Below are 16,656 nucleotides of genomic sequence, written 5' to 3' on the forward strand. Positions count from 1 at the left end.
TATTAAAGCTGAAACGCTCGTGATTAATCCAGTGGCCCAAATAGATAGTGTATTCCATAGGCAGACACACACATGCCTGCACACACACACATAATGAAACAATGTATGCATTGCATTTAGGCTAGGCATACCTATTCTTACTTCCCATTATATCTTAGATCCCTTTCATGTGTACCTATAACATAAAAAATATAATATTTATTGAATAATGTATGAAAGAGGGAGAAGTCATTGAATATATGTATAATAAATTGTTAATACTGTAAAACTCAAAATAGTGTTTGGGACATGGTAAATATGTTTTTTAGAACTATATTTGCATTTCAGAATGAGACCTGTGGCTATGGGTAGGGGATAGATGAACTCGAGGGTGAAAGACCAGGGGTGGGAAGACACATTAGGAGACCACTGCAGCCGAAGATGGAGAGTACCCAGACAGCACAGGAGGGTGGAAAAGAGTTGAAAGATCTATTGCAGAGTTAGAAAGCACAAGACTGGATTATCAATTTAATGTAGGGAGTGAGGCAGAAGAGAGTAATTTAGGGTCTCCAATTTAGGGCTTGGGTTGTGGGTAGCATCAGTAGGGAATAAAAGGTGTGAAGCTGTAGAGGGAAAGGATGGTAGAACAGCTAACATACGGTGTTTACTGTGTGCCAGGCATCCTGCAAAGTGTTTTATGTGTATTAATTTAATCCTTACCCAACCCTGTGAAGTAGCTACCCATCATTTCCTTTATTTTACAGATGTGTCAATTGAGGGGTGTAATGAAGGGAATGGGCCCAGTTTGGGACAGACTGCATTTCAGATCCCTGTGAGATAACCTCATGGAAATCTCGCGTAGGCTGGTGAAGTATGAAGCTCAGGAGGCAGGTAGAGGATACTATCATAAACACTGAATGAGAGAAAATACCAAAGGGAAAGAAAAGTGAAGCAGAAATTAGAAAAATCACTGATAGTAGTGATTGATTGAGCTCTTACCATACACGAGTCACTAACTGCTATATAATAATGAATTATTACCCTACTTTTAAAAATATATATATTTTTATTGATTTTAGAAAGGAGGAGAGAAACATCAATGATGAGGAGAGAATCATTGATTGGCTGCCTCCTGCATGCCTCCTACTCGGGATTGAGCCTGTGACCCAGGCATATGCCCTTGACCAGAATCGAACCTGGGACCCTTCAGTCCGCAAGCCAACAGTCTATTCACTGAGCCAAATGGGCTATGGCTCCCTACTTTTATGAAAGAAAACCAAGGCTTAGTAAACATACATAAATGTCTAGATTTTTATTGGGTTGACTGTTTTTTATGACAATCTTTTTTTAATTATATGGCAAGTTCAAATCAGGATAACATCGATTTTTATTTGGACTGGGCAAATGAGAAGCTGGATATTGGAAGAAGAGAGGAAAGTAAGGCCACCGCATTTGTTTAATATATACATTTAAATAAGTAGTATATATAAGTATGTAAATTTAAAATTAGAAATATATGGATTACCATGTTAAACTAAAATATTGTTACTCTATATGAAGACACACAAAAAGATAAAATCAAGATGAAAAGTCCCTTGAACATGAAAACAAGGGGATGTTAGAGGACTCGGATATTTAAAGTATATAAGTGTGAAATACCCATGGACAGCAGCTCTCTTACATGGTGCTCAGACACTGCAACATTTGCTTTGAGATGTCTGTCTACTTCCACTGCCCAGCAAGCCCTCTTCTCCATGCCACACGTTTTCCTTTAGCTGTTGAGAAAGGAGGAAGCAGCCCATGAACAGGCCTGGACTGTTAGCCAGGCACTGTTGTTGCTAGGAGTTGGCCTGACACAGCTACACAGTGGTTTATTGTGGAAATTTCCACAGAACACCAATACCAGACAAGGCCATTCTGCGGCTGTGAAAAATCAAAACAAGCACTCTGCACTCATGTCTGAACACAAAAATATGAGAGTTGTCCAAACTACAAAAATGACCAAACAGACCCCTATGCTGGCCAACATTCATTAACATATGCACCAATTACAACTTTAGCCTCATTCAATTTCTTGCATCTTATTAGAGGTATTTACCCAAATTATAGGCTTCCCTCTATTCCCAACAGCGTGCAATCCTGGGCAAAGCCCCAAAGTTAGTGAACACAAACCCAAAACCTATAATAAATCCCAATACCCCCTTAGTGAAACACACCACATCTCCCCACAGTATGTATTCTCTCTTGCTGCAAAGAGCAATAAACCCAACTTGTTTTAACTACAGGCATGTTCTTGGTGGTCTTTGGATGGAAAGCACTGATGAAAACAGATTCATCTAAAGCAGTGGTTCTCAACCTGTGGGTCGTGACCCCTTTGAGGGTCGAACGACCCTTTCACAGGTGTCGCCTAAGACCATCGGAAAACACATATAATTACATATTGTTTTTGTGATTAATCACTATGCTTTAATTATGTTCAATTTGTAACAGTGAAATTGGGGGTCACCACAACATGAACTGTATTAAAGGGTAGCAGCATGAGGAAGGTTGAGAACCACTGATTCTAAAGCACTCAGTGCTGGGACCAGGACTCTCAACTCATGAGTAGCATGAATCTCTGTATGAGGTGCCACCTGCTCAGGGCTGGGAGGTTAAATTCATGCTGAATTGAGTTTCTGTATTTTGTTGAAGCACTTCAATGTTGAGTTTATTATGTATCCCTAGGAATAAGATCTCCCAGAATTTTTTGTCTGACCAGTATTCTTTGATAAAACTGTTTTTAGTCTTCCTTTCCCTGTTTTCATTGCTTGTTAGCTTGTTTAATATTTAGTGTCTGTAAGAGGCAAAATCTGTAGGAAGAAGACGGACATAGGCCTGAAAAGCCTGTTTCTGAGCTGATCTCCAAGAGCTGAATATTTCAGAAGTTCTCCTCAGACCAGTGACCTTAGGACAAACTGTTTCAGGTGGCCATTTTAACTCTGATAGACTTCTTCCTCACTCTTGTCTTTTTGTTGCTGAGAACTGGTTTGTTTAGTTTTTCTCTGCCTGGACCCATGGGTAATGACTGGCCATTGGCCAAGTTCTGGGGATCAGAAATTACACATCTTTACAAGACACTATTATTTCTCCTAGTTAATCTAAAACTGCACCTCTTCCAGGCCAAACGCCTGCTTCCTTTAGTCTACTCATTATAACAGTAATTTGTACACCTATCTCTTAAATAGGCACAACTTCATCAGGGATCTTTTGGAACTGCAATGGTCACTTAAGCTTTTGACATGAACAAGGTAGTTTATTTGAAAAGTACTTAACAGCAAAAGCAAATAAGCCCTCATGAGCAGACTGCCTGTCCGGTTCGTTTAAAAGAAAGATAATTTTGTTCAATGTAGGGCTTATCCCTCCTTCGTTTCCATAACTGGAATTAAGTTGCACTGGCTTTTTAATTGCATGGCTTGATAAAATTATCAAGGACCCAAGTTACTATCCAAATGTGCTGTCATTCTCTTTCATGCATGCACTAGTGGCCCAGTGCAGATTCATGCACATTGAAATTAGAAGAAATATTTTAATATCACTATTCACCCTTTCTCTATAATAGAAGTGTCAATCAAATTCATGATCAACAATGACAGATTGAAACACACGCATGCGAGCCAGCGAGAGCTTTATATATATTGTGCATGCACGAGTCAACATTTATTTTTAAATTGCCAGTGCATGTCATATGTACCGGCCAATCAGTCAGTCGGATGGTTGGATGGATGGACGGTCAGTCACTTAGCCTTTTATATATATAGATATAGATAGATAGATATAGATATAGATAGATATATATAGATAGATATAAATATAGATATAGATATATATAGATTAAAATATGTTTTTCAACACCTAAAATTTTCTTCCTCTCCTTGGAGAAAAACACAAAATAAAGCTTTACCAGTGACAATTTCATATCTGCATGAAGCCAGCTGGCTTCCTGTTTTTTCTTCTTGTTTTTATGTTTTCTGTTCCTCTTATTCTCCATTTCCCTCTATTGAGGTAATAAACATTATCTGCTTTATAAAAATTTAGTTTTAGAATGCTTAGCATTCTATAATACCTACAGTGCCTTTATGATTTAGTAAGTTACCACTATTTCTATTTTTTAAAAAATTAAACTTCGTTAAAATGTTTAAAAAATATATTCAACTACATGGAATGATAATAATGTATTTTAAAATGGTTTTTATGAATAATCTCATCGTTTATTAAAAGACAGTTTTAGTTGTCACCATGTATTTCTGTAAAGAGTAAAAGTGTATATATCCATCCCGATGCCATTAGTAAAGTGAGCCAGCTTGTCAGCATTTGCTGTGTGGGAAAATGTAATAACCTCTAAAGAAAGGTTTCTAGTTATATGTCAAAGTATAAGCAAATTAGGGGCTACCAAGGAGTGCAGCAATCCAAATGGTGAAAAATATCCCTTCACACCCTGTCTCCTGGTGTCCTTCAGGCCATGTCCTCCCATCTCCTTAGTGACTCCTCTTCCTCTGCCAATTAGATCTCACAGATCCTCACATCCCGTTTTTTATACTTTCCCTTGCGTATCTATACATATATTCTATATACATATATGCCCTCTAGATGATTTTGTCCACTCTGACCATTTTTAATCATGACTCGCAAATTTTTATCTCCAGACCAGACCTTTCCCCTGGATTCATTCACATCCAGCTGCAGGTATTGCCTTTTGACCCCCGTGCCTTTGTGTATGTTGCTTCTCTGCCCAAAACACCCTGTCACGTCAGGCTAACTCTTAAATCTAGACTTTACACAGATGCCACTCTCCCTAGCAGGCCGAGGGACACAGGTGTCTCTATTCCCTGTTATACTAACACCCTAGGTATCTCCCTTTCTTTACATGTAGCCTTCTAGATTATAATCATCTTTTTATTGTATTATAACCACATTTTTCTTGACAGTGGTTATCAATCATAGGTATAACACATATGCACAATAAGTTGTTGAGCAAACAGGTTCCAATTTTAATCTGCATGGTGACTTAACAAACCATTAATTCCAAACTAGATTGTCATGGGCGGGGGGGGGGGGGGGGGGGATGCAAATTAAGGTTCATAAGCGTCAACTATTTATTGCACCTTTTTCTATTTAGATTGAGTTAGGGACATCCTGTAATTAATAAAACAGCCACTAAACTTATGATTTTCTACCAGAAAAGTCACAGGATTGTTAGAACGACATGTTTATATCAATAGGTCCCATAACTACTGCTACTCACTCTAAATCCATTTTCCCAAAGAAATAAAAAGTTACTATTCACTCAGCACGGTTCTATATGGAACACTTATTGCTCTCATTCACATTGTCTCACTGACTCCTCTCCAAAATCCACTGCAGTGGTCGGCAAACTCATTAGTCAACAGAGCCAAATATCAACAGTCCAACGATTGAAATTTCTTTTGAGGGCCAAATTTTTGAAACTTAAACTATATAGGTAGGTACATTGTTATTAACTTAATTAGGATACTCCTAAGGCTTAGGAAGAGCCACACTCAAGGGGCCAAAGAGCTGCATGTGGCTCTCGAGCCGCAGTTTGCCGACCACAGCACTAAGGTAAGCTCTATTGTTATGCTCACTTAATAGATGACACTGAGGCTGAAAGAGACTGAATAACATTCCCCAAGTCATTCAACTAGTAAGGAACAGGATGTATTTGAACCTGTCTCATTCCAGAGAACTTGAGTTCTTAAACACCATAGCATATGACTTTTCAACCCCTGAAAGGGGATTTGTGAAGAGTTTGCATGTAGTAGGCCAGTCATCAGCAATTATGAAGACAGACTAAACCTTTTGATTCCAGGCACACAAAACCAAACAGACCAGTTCTCAGAGACACAAAGACACAGCTGGCCCTGCAGAAAAACAAATAGGTTCTGCCCAAGTCACAGCCTGCCCCACTGACTGGCTTATCTCTGCAGGAAAGATTACGTGTGTCTATAAATACAACTGTGGATTACAAATCTATTAAAAATCAGAATTCAGGTCCCATCGGTTTTTGTACTGATTTCTTCCATTTGGTCTTGTACTTGAAGAAATATTGGCCTTTTAAATAAGCAACCATACACTGGCAAGAGCCGTTTGCTCATCAAGGGTCACAGGCTGAATTGACTTGGCAGGAGGTATGCATTTTTCAGTTAATAAATTATTCGGGTTAAAACAACAAACCAACCTCAAAAACAGAAATGACGAGGGATTGATTGAACCTTGCAGCAGGGGAAGTAGTTCAGGAGAACCTAAGAATTTCAGTGGCAAGTGGAGGTGGGGTGGCAGTCACTGTACCTTGTATCTTGCCTGTCTTACCTTTCAAGTAGCAGGGTTCAATGGACGGACTCCTGTGAATCTTCAGAAGGGAAAGAAAAGTGGTGTGTGTTTTTTATTATAAATGTCTTGATGGCCTTCATCCTTATTTCTTCGCCATGTTGGTAATAAACCTCAACTGTTTCAGGAAATGAAGACTTAAATGTCACGACCAGCACTTGATTTTTTTTTTCCTCCACTGCCTACCATGTCCCCAAAGTGGTAACACTGAGAACGATCCTAACAATTGGGCAGTAATATTCAAGCAAAACCAAAAAATCTTATTAGTGATGGTTAGTTATACTTTAATCTAAAAGGGTAAACTCATATCCTGTAGGAAACGGTACTTCTTTTAATTTACTGAGTGCCTAATATATGCCTAGTGTGTGTAGTAAGTGACCAATCTCAGTCCTCAAGGGGGTATTATGACTATTTTACATGAGGAAGCCTTCTGGATGAAAGGTGAGTGGGGTAAGTACGTGGACATCTGGAACCTGTGCATGGTGCCCTTGGGGTCTAATCTCCCCAGGAATTAGGAGGCAATAATCTGCTTAACCTAAGTATGTGTGGCCCGGCCTTTGTACACCTCAAAGATGACCACATAGGAAAAGTAATCCCAACATTCGGTCCACAGCAGTGAAGTGACACAAGTACTGTGAACAGAAGCTGACAGCGAATCCTTTCTCTGATATCTGTTCATTGTAATGTCTTTAGTCATCAACAAAAACAAGTGAACTCCAACAGAGCAGCTGACTTCATTTACAGCTGTACTCCCATCACCCATCACCTAGTACTGAACACGGCATACAGAGATGCTCAGCAAGTACTAGGGAAGAATAGAGAAAGTCCATATGGGAAAATGGGCCAAAGACTACTAAGGATGAAGACATACTCTTTTTTTTTTCCCCCCCCAGGAACTTTTCAACCCTGACTCACAGGAAAGATGAATTCAAAGAAGTGAAATATAAATTGGGATCTCTGTTATGGGCCCTAGGGGCCAGCATGAAGCTTGCGGGGAAAAAAAGATGAAATGGAAGGGCCAACCAAGGACAGAATAGGATTGCTAGTGTTTAACTTTTAAATGTGAATTCTTGACCTGAGATGTGTTTGCTCCTGCACTTAAATCATCTGTCCTTACCTTTTCTCACATCTCACATGTTTATTAAAGCATCTCACGTGTTTATTAAAGCATTGCTTTAATAACATACTTACATAGGCATGGTTGGCATGAGGCCATTACTTCAGGCCAGTGGAAGAGCAAAAGGGATTTCAAGCAGGCTATTTGTTGTTATAAAGCAAAATCAAACTTACTACATTTCCAAAGGGGTATAATATGATGGAGACAAGACCACCATGAAGCTAGAAACTTGGGGAAATCATTTTAAAAGCTCATAAGCATATGTTACTCATGACTAAAGGCGTTGCACTGTTATGCAACACGAGTGTCAGGGGAACAATTTTCCAACCTCATGACTCATGCTTCTGTATTACACACAATACTGGGTGTTTCCTTCATTTTAAAGAAATGTGAACACAAGCATGTGTATAAAAATACCTGATATCCAGAGGATGCCAACAACAGCTAACAGGTCAAGAAAAATGTAAGTTGACACTGTGTCATCAGAGTCCTTCTTCCAAGACGGAAAGTTACTCCACATTTTGAAAAGTACGACCGGATAGACAACTTCCTACCCTAGACCAGCTGGGTCCCCCCGTCTCTTTTCTATGAACTGCCCAGATAGGGCAAGAGAGCTGCAACGTGGGAAGAGGCCATACAAATAATTGCCCCCGCCGCATCCACACCTACGGAGATCGCCCTCTCCTTTGCCTGAAGGCGATCAGGGAGCGCTCCCAACTCTGCCCCACCAGGCCCGGGGGTGCCCCCAGGTCTCCCGATCCGCCCGTAGCGCCTCCAGAGTGACCTGCGGGCCAGAGCCGATCGATCCACCGGTACCTGCTCCCGAGCTCCCCGGCGGCAGGCCCCGCGACTACACAGCTCTCTCGACCACACGATTTTCACCGACTTTATTGGCCCCGGACCCCGGCGGGCCCCTCCGCAGCCCACCTCCCCGCTAGATGGCGCCGGGACCCTCCTGGGCATCCGGCATATTCACACACACTGCGGGGCGGCCCTGAGAGGAGCCTCTGCTCGGGCAGCCGGCTCCCGGGTGCCGGCGTCGGGGTCACTTGCTCTTCGCCTTCTGACTCTCCGTCTTCTTGGGCAGCAGCACCGCCTGGATGTTGGGCAGGACGCCGCCCTGCGCGATGGTGACTTTGCCCAGCAGCTTGTTCAGCTCCTCGTCGTTGCGGATGGCGAGCTGCAGGTGCCGCGGGATGATCCTGGTCTTCTTGTTGTCGCGCGCGGCGTTGCCGGCCAGCTCCAGGATCTCCGCCGTCAGGTACTCCAGCACCGCCGCCAGGTACACGGGCGCCCCGGCGCCCACCCGCTCCGCGTAGTTCCCTTTGCGCAGCAGCCGGTGCACGCGGCCCACCGGGAACTGCAGGCCCGCGCGGGAGGACCGGGACTTGGCCTTGGCCCGCACTTTGCCGCCCTGCTTTCCGCGACCAGACATGTCCGCCTCTCGCCTCACACTCCAGCGGGCGCAGGAGAGCCGCGGTCCCGTCGGGGTCTGGGCGCGCGCGACGCCGCACCCCGGAACTGCCTCCACCGGCACTTGGCGGCCGCGCGGCAGCGCCTTCCCATTGGCCGCCGCGACGCTCTCGGCTCCGGTTACCGGTGATAGGCAGGCCCCGCTCCCAATGAGCGCGCCGGCAGGGGGACCGCCTTCTCCAGTTCTCCCCAATCAAAAGAGCGAACCTCAGTTCTCATTTACATAGCCGTCCGTGGGAAGAGTCTGCCTTGGGGGCTCCTCTGAATGCATTGGGTCCCGAGATTTCAAAGTCCACGCTCCCACTCAGCAAAATGAAGTCTTAAGGTTTTGCCCTGGCCGGTGGATCAGTGGTTAGAGCATTCCTCCCTCTCTCTTTCTCCCCCCCCCCCCGTCCGCCATCCCCCCTCCCCCCCCCTTCCCGAATGGAAGGATCGCAGGTTCGATTCCCAGTCAAGGGCTTGTCTTGTGCTTGGGTTGCGGGTTTGCTCCCCATCCCCGGTGAGGATGAACAATTAAGGAAGATCCAGAAGAAGAGATACTCTATAAGTACAAAGAGCTCAAGAAGTAAATGTCCCTTGAGGTCGCGCACGGTGTGTCAGACGTCGCTGTGGCCCGTAAGCGGAGTTTCTCACATCATACAGCGTCCTAGCCAGGTAGAGCCCGCACTGGTGGACAACACTGGTCCTCAAGCGAAATCACAAACTCTCTACCGAATTCGGCCGGCCCAGTACTGGGTACGTTGCCTGTTCTTTAAACAAGCGCCTTGCTTCCTGCAAAACCCAAAGGCTCCAGCTGATCACCCAACTGGCTCGAAGAGAAGCTTCCTATGGAGTTGTCCATCTGAACGTGAACTAGATCAGATGACTCTGGGTCCTTGGAGCTTTGGAGTGAGGAAACCAATGGTAAAGTGCCTGGGGGTGGGGCGGGGAGGGAGGAGGGTGAGAAGAAGACAAAGGAAAAGAAAGGGGTGGGGCGGGGGTGTATGTGTGCTCCTGGGAGGGAGAGCGCCCGTAGCAATATTTTAAATAGCAAAAAATTAGGGAAAATCCATATTCATAAAATAAGAAACTGCTTAAATAAACAATAAAAATCTACAAGATTAAATACTACACTGGAGTGATTTAAATGAAATTAATAAAATTATTATCTACATAGGATAAGTGGAACAATAATTAGGATGAAATTACGTAGATCATTTTTATATTTGATTGTTTCTTAGTGATTCGTAGAAAATTTAAGGTAATCTGCACATGTTAGTCCTTTGCCAATTAGACATATTATAATGATCTCTTAGTTATATTTTCACTCTCTTTATATTATACTAAGGAATAGAACTTCTTAATTCTAATGCAGGAGGAAAAAATTAGCTTTCCCTTTGTAATTTTTACACTTTTGTGTTTGTTTAAAAAAATGAAGAACAGATGGCTTCAATCTTATACAAACTCTTCCAAAGAATAGAAGAAAAATAAAACACTACTCTGCAATTTATGTTAGAAATTAGTACAACCTTGACACCAAAACCTTTTCTCGTGTTATGAAGGTAAATTACAAACCAGTATCACTCAAAACATGGATGGAAAAGCCAAATGATCCCCAGTAGGGGGCGTGGAAGGCAGCTGATCAATGATTCTCATCATTGATGTTTCTAACTCTCCCTCTCCCTTCCTCTCTGAAATCAATTAAAAAATATATATGTATATATATATATATATGTATATATATATACATATATATATACATATATATTTTAAAAAAAGAGGAGCCAAGGATGAGCACAAGGTTTAATATATATATATAATCAGAGGGAAGGCAGGGGAGGGTGGGGGTAAGGGGGAGAGTTCAACCAAAGGACTTGTGTGCATGTATATAAGCATAACCAATGGACACAGACACCAGGGGGGTGAGGGCATGAGCTGGGGGGTGGGGGGCAATGGGGTGATAAGGACACATATGTAATACCTTAATAAATAAAGATATATATATATATCTTAAAAATGAAATTTAAAAAAAAAAAAGAGGAGCCAAGGATGAGCCCAAGGTTTAAATATATATATTTAATTGATTTCAGAGAGGGAGAGAGTGATAGAAGCATCAATGATGAGAGAGAATCATTGATCAGCTGCCTCCTGCACACCCCCTGCTAGGGATCGAGCCTGCAATCCGGGTATGTGCCCTTGACCAGAATCAAACCCAGGACCCTTCAGTCCACAGGCTGATGATGTATCCACTGAGCCTAACCAGCTAGGGCAATAAAAAAATATTTTTTAAAAAATAAGTAAAAAATAAAATCAGAAATATAAAATATATACTATTAGATAAAAATAGTAGATAAGAAAGGAGGAAAGATAAGAATATAAAAATTGTCTTAACTCCCCAGCTAAGCAAGCTCAGATGCACAATCTTTCTACTCCTATTTAAAACAATACAATAAAAGGGAGAAAAAGAAAAGTAATCAGTAAATGTTTTCATTTACAGAAAACTTTTTAAGCTATAAACTATTTTTTTTTTATTGCTTAAAGTATTACAAAGGGTATTACATATGTGTCCATTTTATCCCCCAGCCCTAGACAGTCCCCTAGCCTCCCCTATCCCCGAATGTCTTATGTCCACTGGTTATGCTTCTATGCATGCATACAAGTCTTTTAGTTGATCTCTTACCCCCCTACCTCCTGCCCCGCAACCCTCCCCGGCCTTCCTGCTGCAGTTTGACAATCTGTTTGAGGCAGCTCTGCCTCTGTATCTATTATTGTTCAAAAGTTTATAATGGTCTCTATTATCCATGAATGAGTGAGATCATGTGGTATTTTTCCTTCATTGACTGGCTTATTTCACTTAGCATAATGCTCTCCAGTTCCATCCATGACGTTGCAAATGGTAAGAGTTCCTTCCTTTTTAGAGCAGCATAGTATTCCATCATGTAGATGTACCACAGTTTTCTAATCCATTCATCTACTGATGGGCACTTAGGCTGTTTCCAGATCTTAGCTATGGTGAATTGTGCTGCTATGAACATAGGGGTGCATATATCCTTTCTGATTGGTGTTTCTGGTTTCTTGGGATATATTCCTAGAAGTGGGATCACAGGGTCAAATGGGAGTTCCATTTTCAGTTTTTTAAGGAAACTCCATACTGTCTTCCATAGTGGCTGCACCAGTCTGCATTCCCACCAGCAGTGCACAAGTGTTCCTTTTTCTCCACATCCTCTCCAGCACTTGTCGTTTGTTGATTTGTTGATGATAGCCAGTCTGACAGGTGTGAGATGGTACCTCATTGTTGTTTTGATTTGCATCTCTCGGATGATTAGTGACTTTGAGCATGTTTTCATATGTCTCTTGGCTTTCTGAATGTCCTCTTTTGAAAGGTGTCTATTTAGGTCCTTTGCCCATTTTTTGATTGGATTGTTTATCTTCCTTTTGTTAAGTTGTATGAGTTCCCTATAAATTTTGGAGATTAGGCCCTTATCGGATATGACATTGGCAAATATGTTTTCCCACACAGTGGGTTTTCTCGTTGTTTTGTTGATGGTTTCTTTTGCTGTGCAGAAGCTTTTTATTTTGATGTAGTCCCATTTGTTCATTTTCTCTTTAGTTTCAAGTGCCCTAGGAGCTGTATCAGTGAAGAAATTGCTTCGGCATATGTCTGAGATTTTGTTGCCTTTGGATTCTTCTAGAATTTTTATGGTTTCCTGTCGTACATTTAAGTCCTTTATCCATTTTGAGTTTATTTTTGTGTATGGTGTAAGTTGGTGGTCTAGTTTCATTTTCTTGCATATATCTGTCCAATTTTCCCAGCACCATTTATTGAAGAGACTATCTTGGCTCCATTGTATGTTCTTGCCTCCTTTGTCAAATATTAATTGAGCATATTGGTTCGGGCCAATTTCTGGGCTCTCTATTCTCTTCCATTGATCTATATGCCTATTCTTGTGCCAGTACCAGGCAGTTTTGAGAACAGTGGCTTTGTAATACATCTTGATATCTGGTATTGAGATCCCACCTACTTTGGTCTTTTTCAGGATTGCTGCAGCTATTCGGGGTCTTTTTTTATTCCAGATGAATTTTTGGAGAGTTCGTTCTAGATCTCTGAAGTATGCCGTTGGTATTTTAATGGGAAGTGCGTTGAATTTATAGATTGCTTTGGGTAGTATGGACATTTTAATGATGTTGATTCTACCAATCCATGAACACGGTATGTTCTTCCATCTGTTTATGTCTTCCTCTATATCTTTTTTCAACGTCCTGTAGTTTTCTGAGTAGAGGTCTTTTACCTCTTTAGTTAAGTTTATTCCTAGGTAGCTTAATTTTTTTGGTGCGATGGTAAACGGGATTGTTTTTATAATCTCTCTTTCTGAAAGTTCACTATTGGTGTATAGAAATGCCTCGGATTTCTTGGGGTTAATTTTGTATCCTGCTACATTGCCAAATTCATGTATTAAGTCCAGTAGCTTTTGGATGGAGTCTCTAGGGTTTTGTATGTATAATATCATGTCGTCTGCAAATAAGGACAGTTTTACTTCCTCTTTTCCAATTTGGATGCCTTTTATTTCTTCTTCTTGCCGAATTGCAATGGCTAACACTTCCAGTACTATGTTGAACAGGAGTGGTGAGAGGGGGCATCCCTGTCTTGTTCCTGTTCTTAGGGGAAATGGTGTTAGTTTTTGTCCATTGAGTATGATGTTGGCTGTGGGCCTGTCATATATGGCTTTTATTATGTTGAGGTATGATCCTTCTACTCCCACCTTGCTGAGATAAGCTATAAACTATTAGTGCATGCTAAAAGAGTTTAGCAAGGTTGCCAGGTACAAGGTCAATATAAAAAAGCTGTGGTACATTTATACAATGGAATACTATGCAGCTATAAAGAAGAAAGATCTCTTACCCTTTGAGACAGCATGGATGGAGTTGGAGATTATTTTGCTAAGCGAAATAAGCTAGTCAGAGAAAGACACGTATCACTCATATGTAGAATAGAATGAACAAAGTAAAGTGATGAACAAAATAGATCCAGAGACGTGGAAGCATGGGACAGACTGACAGATATCAGAGGGAAGGGAAGGGGTGGAAAGAGATTAACCGAAGAATTTATATGCATATATGCATAACCCATGGACACAGACAATAGTGCAGTGAAAGGCTGGGTGGGGCGGGAGCCTGGTGGAGAGGGGCAAAGGGGAAAAGATGGGGAATATCTGTAATATTCTCAACAATAAAAATAAATAATAATAATAAGTTTCTTTCTATAAACAATAAGGGATTTTTAAAATACAACTTATAGTTTACTTACAGTAACACACACACACACACACACACACACACACACACACACATATATATAGTAGTTGTGAGTAATTCTAATAAATTATGTACAATACACTTACGTTGATCATAGAAAACTTCATTTGGATAAAGGACAGACTTGCCATGTTCATGAATAAGAAGACTCAATATACTAAAGATGTCAAATATCTACGAATTGATCATAGATTTTAACTTTTACACTGTTCTCTAAAGACACTATAGAAAAAATTATTGGGTTTTTGTTTGTTTTTTAAAGTATGTTTTCATTGATTTTTTAGAGAGAGAGGAATAGAGAGATAGAAACATTGATGAAAGAGAAACATTGATCAGCTGCCTCCTGCACAACCCATTCTGGGGATTGAGCCTGCAACCCAGGCATGTGTCCTGACCAGGAATCGAACAGGCAATCTCTTGGTTCATGGGTCAATGCTCAACCACTGAGCCACATTGGCCAGACGAAATTATTGTTTTTTAAAGTAAGGAGAATTGTTATATTAAGTGCCTTTGTAGCTTCTTCATCTGTATCCTAAAATATTGTGCACTCCATCCAAGTGTAATTGATAATCAGAAAGGGAAATAGAGCCTTAGCCGGTTTGGCTCAGTGGCTAGAACACCAACCGGCCTGCGGACTGAAAGGTCCCAAGTTCGACTTTTTTAAAAATATATTTTATTGATTTTTTTAGAGAGTAAGGGAGAGGGATAGAGAGTTAGAAACATCGATGAGAGAGGAACATCGATCAGCTGCCTCCTGCACACTCCCTACTGGGGATGTGCCCGCAACCAAGGTACATGCCCTTGACCGGAATCGAACCTGGGACCCTTGAGTCCGCAGGCTAATGCTCTATCCACTGAGCCAAACCAGTTAGGGCCCAAGTTCGATTTTGGCCAAGGGCACATGCCCGGGTTGCAGGCTCGATCCTCACTGGGGGGCATGCAAGAGGCAGCCCATCAATGATTCTCTCTCATCATTGATGTTTCTCTCCCTCTCCCTTCCTCTCTGAAATCAATAAAAATATTTTTTTAAAAAGAAAGGGAAATGGAAGAGTACACATTCTCTATTGGTGTGGAGAGAATATTAAAGTCTGGTTATATTATGAGAAAAATGGGAAATAATTGTCAGGAGACATTAATGGTTATTGGGAGATTAATATGGAAAACTATAATAAACCACCTTATAAGTCTTTGTACTTTTTAAATTACTGCCACTCATCTACTTTTTCTTTTAATTCCTCATGGTCCTTTTATTCAATAAATGTTTATTGAATTTTGACTGCTATTTTCTAGGAGATAGAGATACAGAAATGAGTAAGACAAAACAATTCCTTGATATCATAGAACTTAAATTCTAATGGGGCAAGCTAATTAATTAATTAATTAACAGTGTAATATCAAATGATGGTAACTTTTATAAAGAAAATAAAGCAGGGCAATCTAACAGAGAATGACTGGGGGAAAGAGGTGTTCTTTAAACTGGATGATCACAAGAAATGCCTCTAGGACAGTGATGGCGAATCTTTTGAGCTCGGCGTGTCAGCATTTTGAGAAACCCTAACTTAACTCTGGTGCCATGTCACATATAGAAATTTTTTTATATTTGCAACCATAGTAAAACAAAGATTTATATTTTTGATATTTATTTTTTATATTTAAACTAGAGGCCCGGTGCACAAAAATTTGTGCACTCGGGGGGAAGGGGGGGTCCCTCAGCCCGGCCTGTGCCCTCTCGCAGTCTGGGACCCCTCGGGAGATAACGACCTGCTGGCTTAGGCCTGCTCCCGGGTGGCAGAGGGCAGGCCCAATCCCTAGGTGCAGCCCCTGGTCAGGCTCAGAGCAGGGCCGATTGGGGGGTTGGGGCACCACCCCCTGTCACATTCAAGGCAGGGTCGATGGGGAGGTTGCGGCGTGACCCCCTGTCACGCACAGAGCAGGGCCAATCCGGGGGTTGGGGCACTGCCCCCTGTCACACACAGAGCAGGGCCCATCAGGGGGTTGGGGCTCCGTACCCTGTCATGCACAGAGCAGGGCCCATCAGAGGGTTGGGGAGCTCCCTCCTGTCACGCACAGAGCAGGGCCCATCAGGTCCGATAGGGGAGTTGGGGCACCGTCCCCTGTCACACACAGAGCAGGGCGGATCAGTGGGTTGGGGCGCTGCCCTCTATCACCCACAGAGCAGGGCCAATCAGGGGATTGGGGCGCCACCACTGTCACACTCAGGGCAGGGCTGATGGGGAGGTTATGGCTCTACCCCATCACACACAGAGCAGGGCCCGTGGGGGGGGGCAGTGGGGGGGATTGGGGCGCCACCCTCTATCACCCACAGAGCAGGGCCGATCAGGGGGTTGGGGCGCTGCCACTCTCACACTCAGGGCAGGGCCGATGGGGAGGTTATAGCTCTACCCCATCACACA

The 16,656-nt window shown here is 42.2% G+C and overlaps 2 protein-coding genes across 2 annotated transcripts in view; one reads left to right on the forward strand and one right to left on the reverse strand.

The window, feature by feature from the left end:
- Window positions 1–8,347: 8,347 nt before the first annotated feature.
- LOC118649496 (histone H2A.J) lies at window positions 8,348–9,003 on the reverse strand. Its single transcript, XM_036296610.1, has one exon. It carries the CDS (start codon window positions 8,910–8,912, stop codon window positions 8,523–8,525), a length of 390 nt encoding a protein of 129 aa, XP_036152503.1. The 5' UTR covers window positions 8,913–9,003; the 3' UTR covers window positions 8,348–8,522.
- A 149-nt stretch (window positions 9,004–9,152) lies between these two features.
- Window positions 9,153–16,656, forward strand: part of GUCY2C (guanylate cyclase 2C) — a 91,062-nt gene continuing 83,558 nt past the window's right edge. The window contains exon 1 of the mRNA XM_036296606.1: window positions 9,153–9,853. The gene's annotated coding sequence lies outside the window, so the exon portion shown is untranslated. The remainder of the gene's footprint in view (window positions 9,854–16,656) is intronic.

The sequence above is a fragment of the Myotis myotis genome, unplaced genomic scaffold (genome assembly GCF_014108235.1).
Source record: "Myotis myotis isolate mMyoMyo1 unplaced genomic scaffold, mMyoMyo1.p scaffold_m19_p_3, whole genome shotgun sequence".
NCBI classification, from domain to species: domain Eukaryota; kingdom Metazoa; phylum Chordata; class Mammalia; order Chiroptera; family Vespertilionidae; genus Myotis; species Myotis myotis.

Coding starts and splice junctions, on each gene's coding strand:
- LOC118649496 (XM_036296610.1), bottom strand. CDS start 8,912: ATGTCTGGTCGCGGAAAGCAGGGCGGCAAAGTGCGGGCCAAGGCCAAG.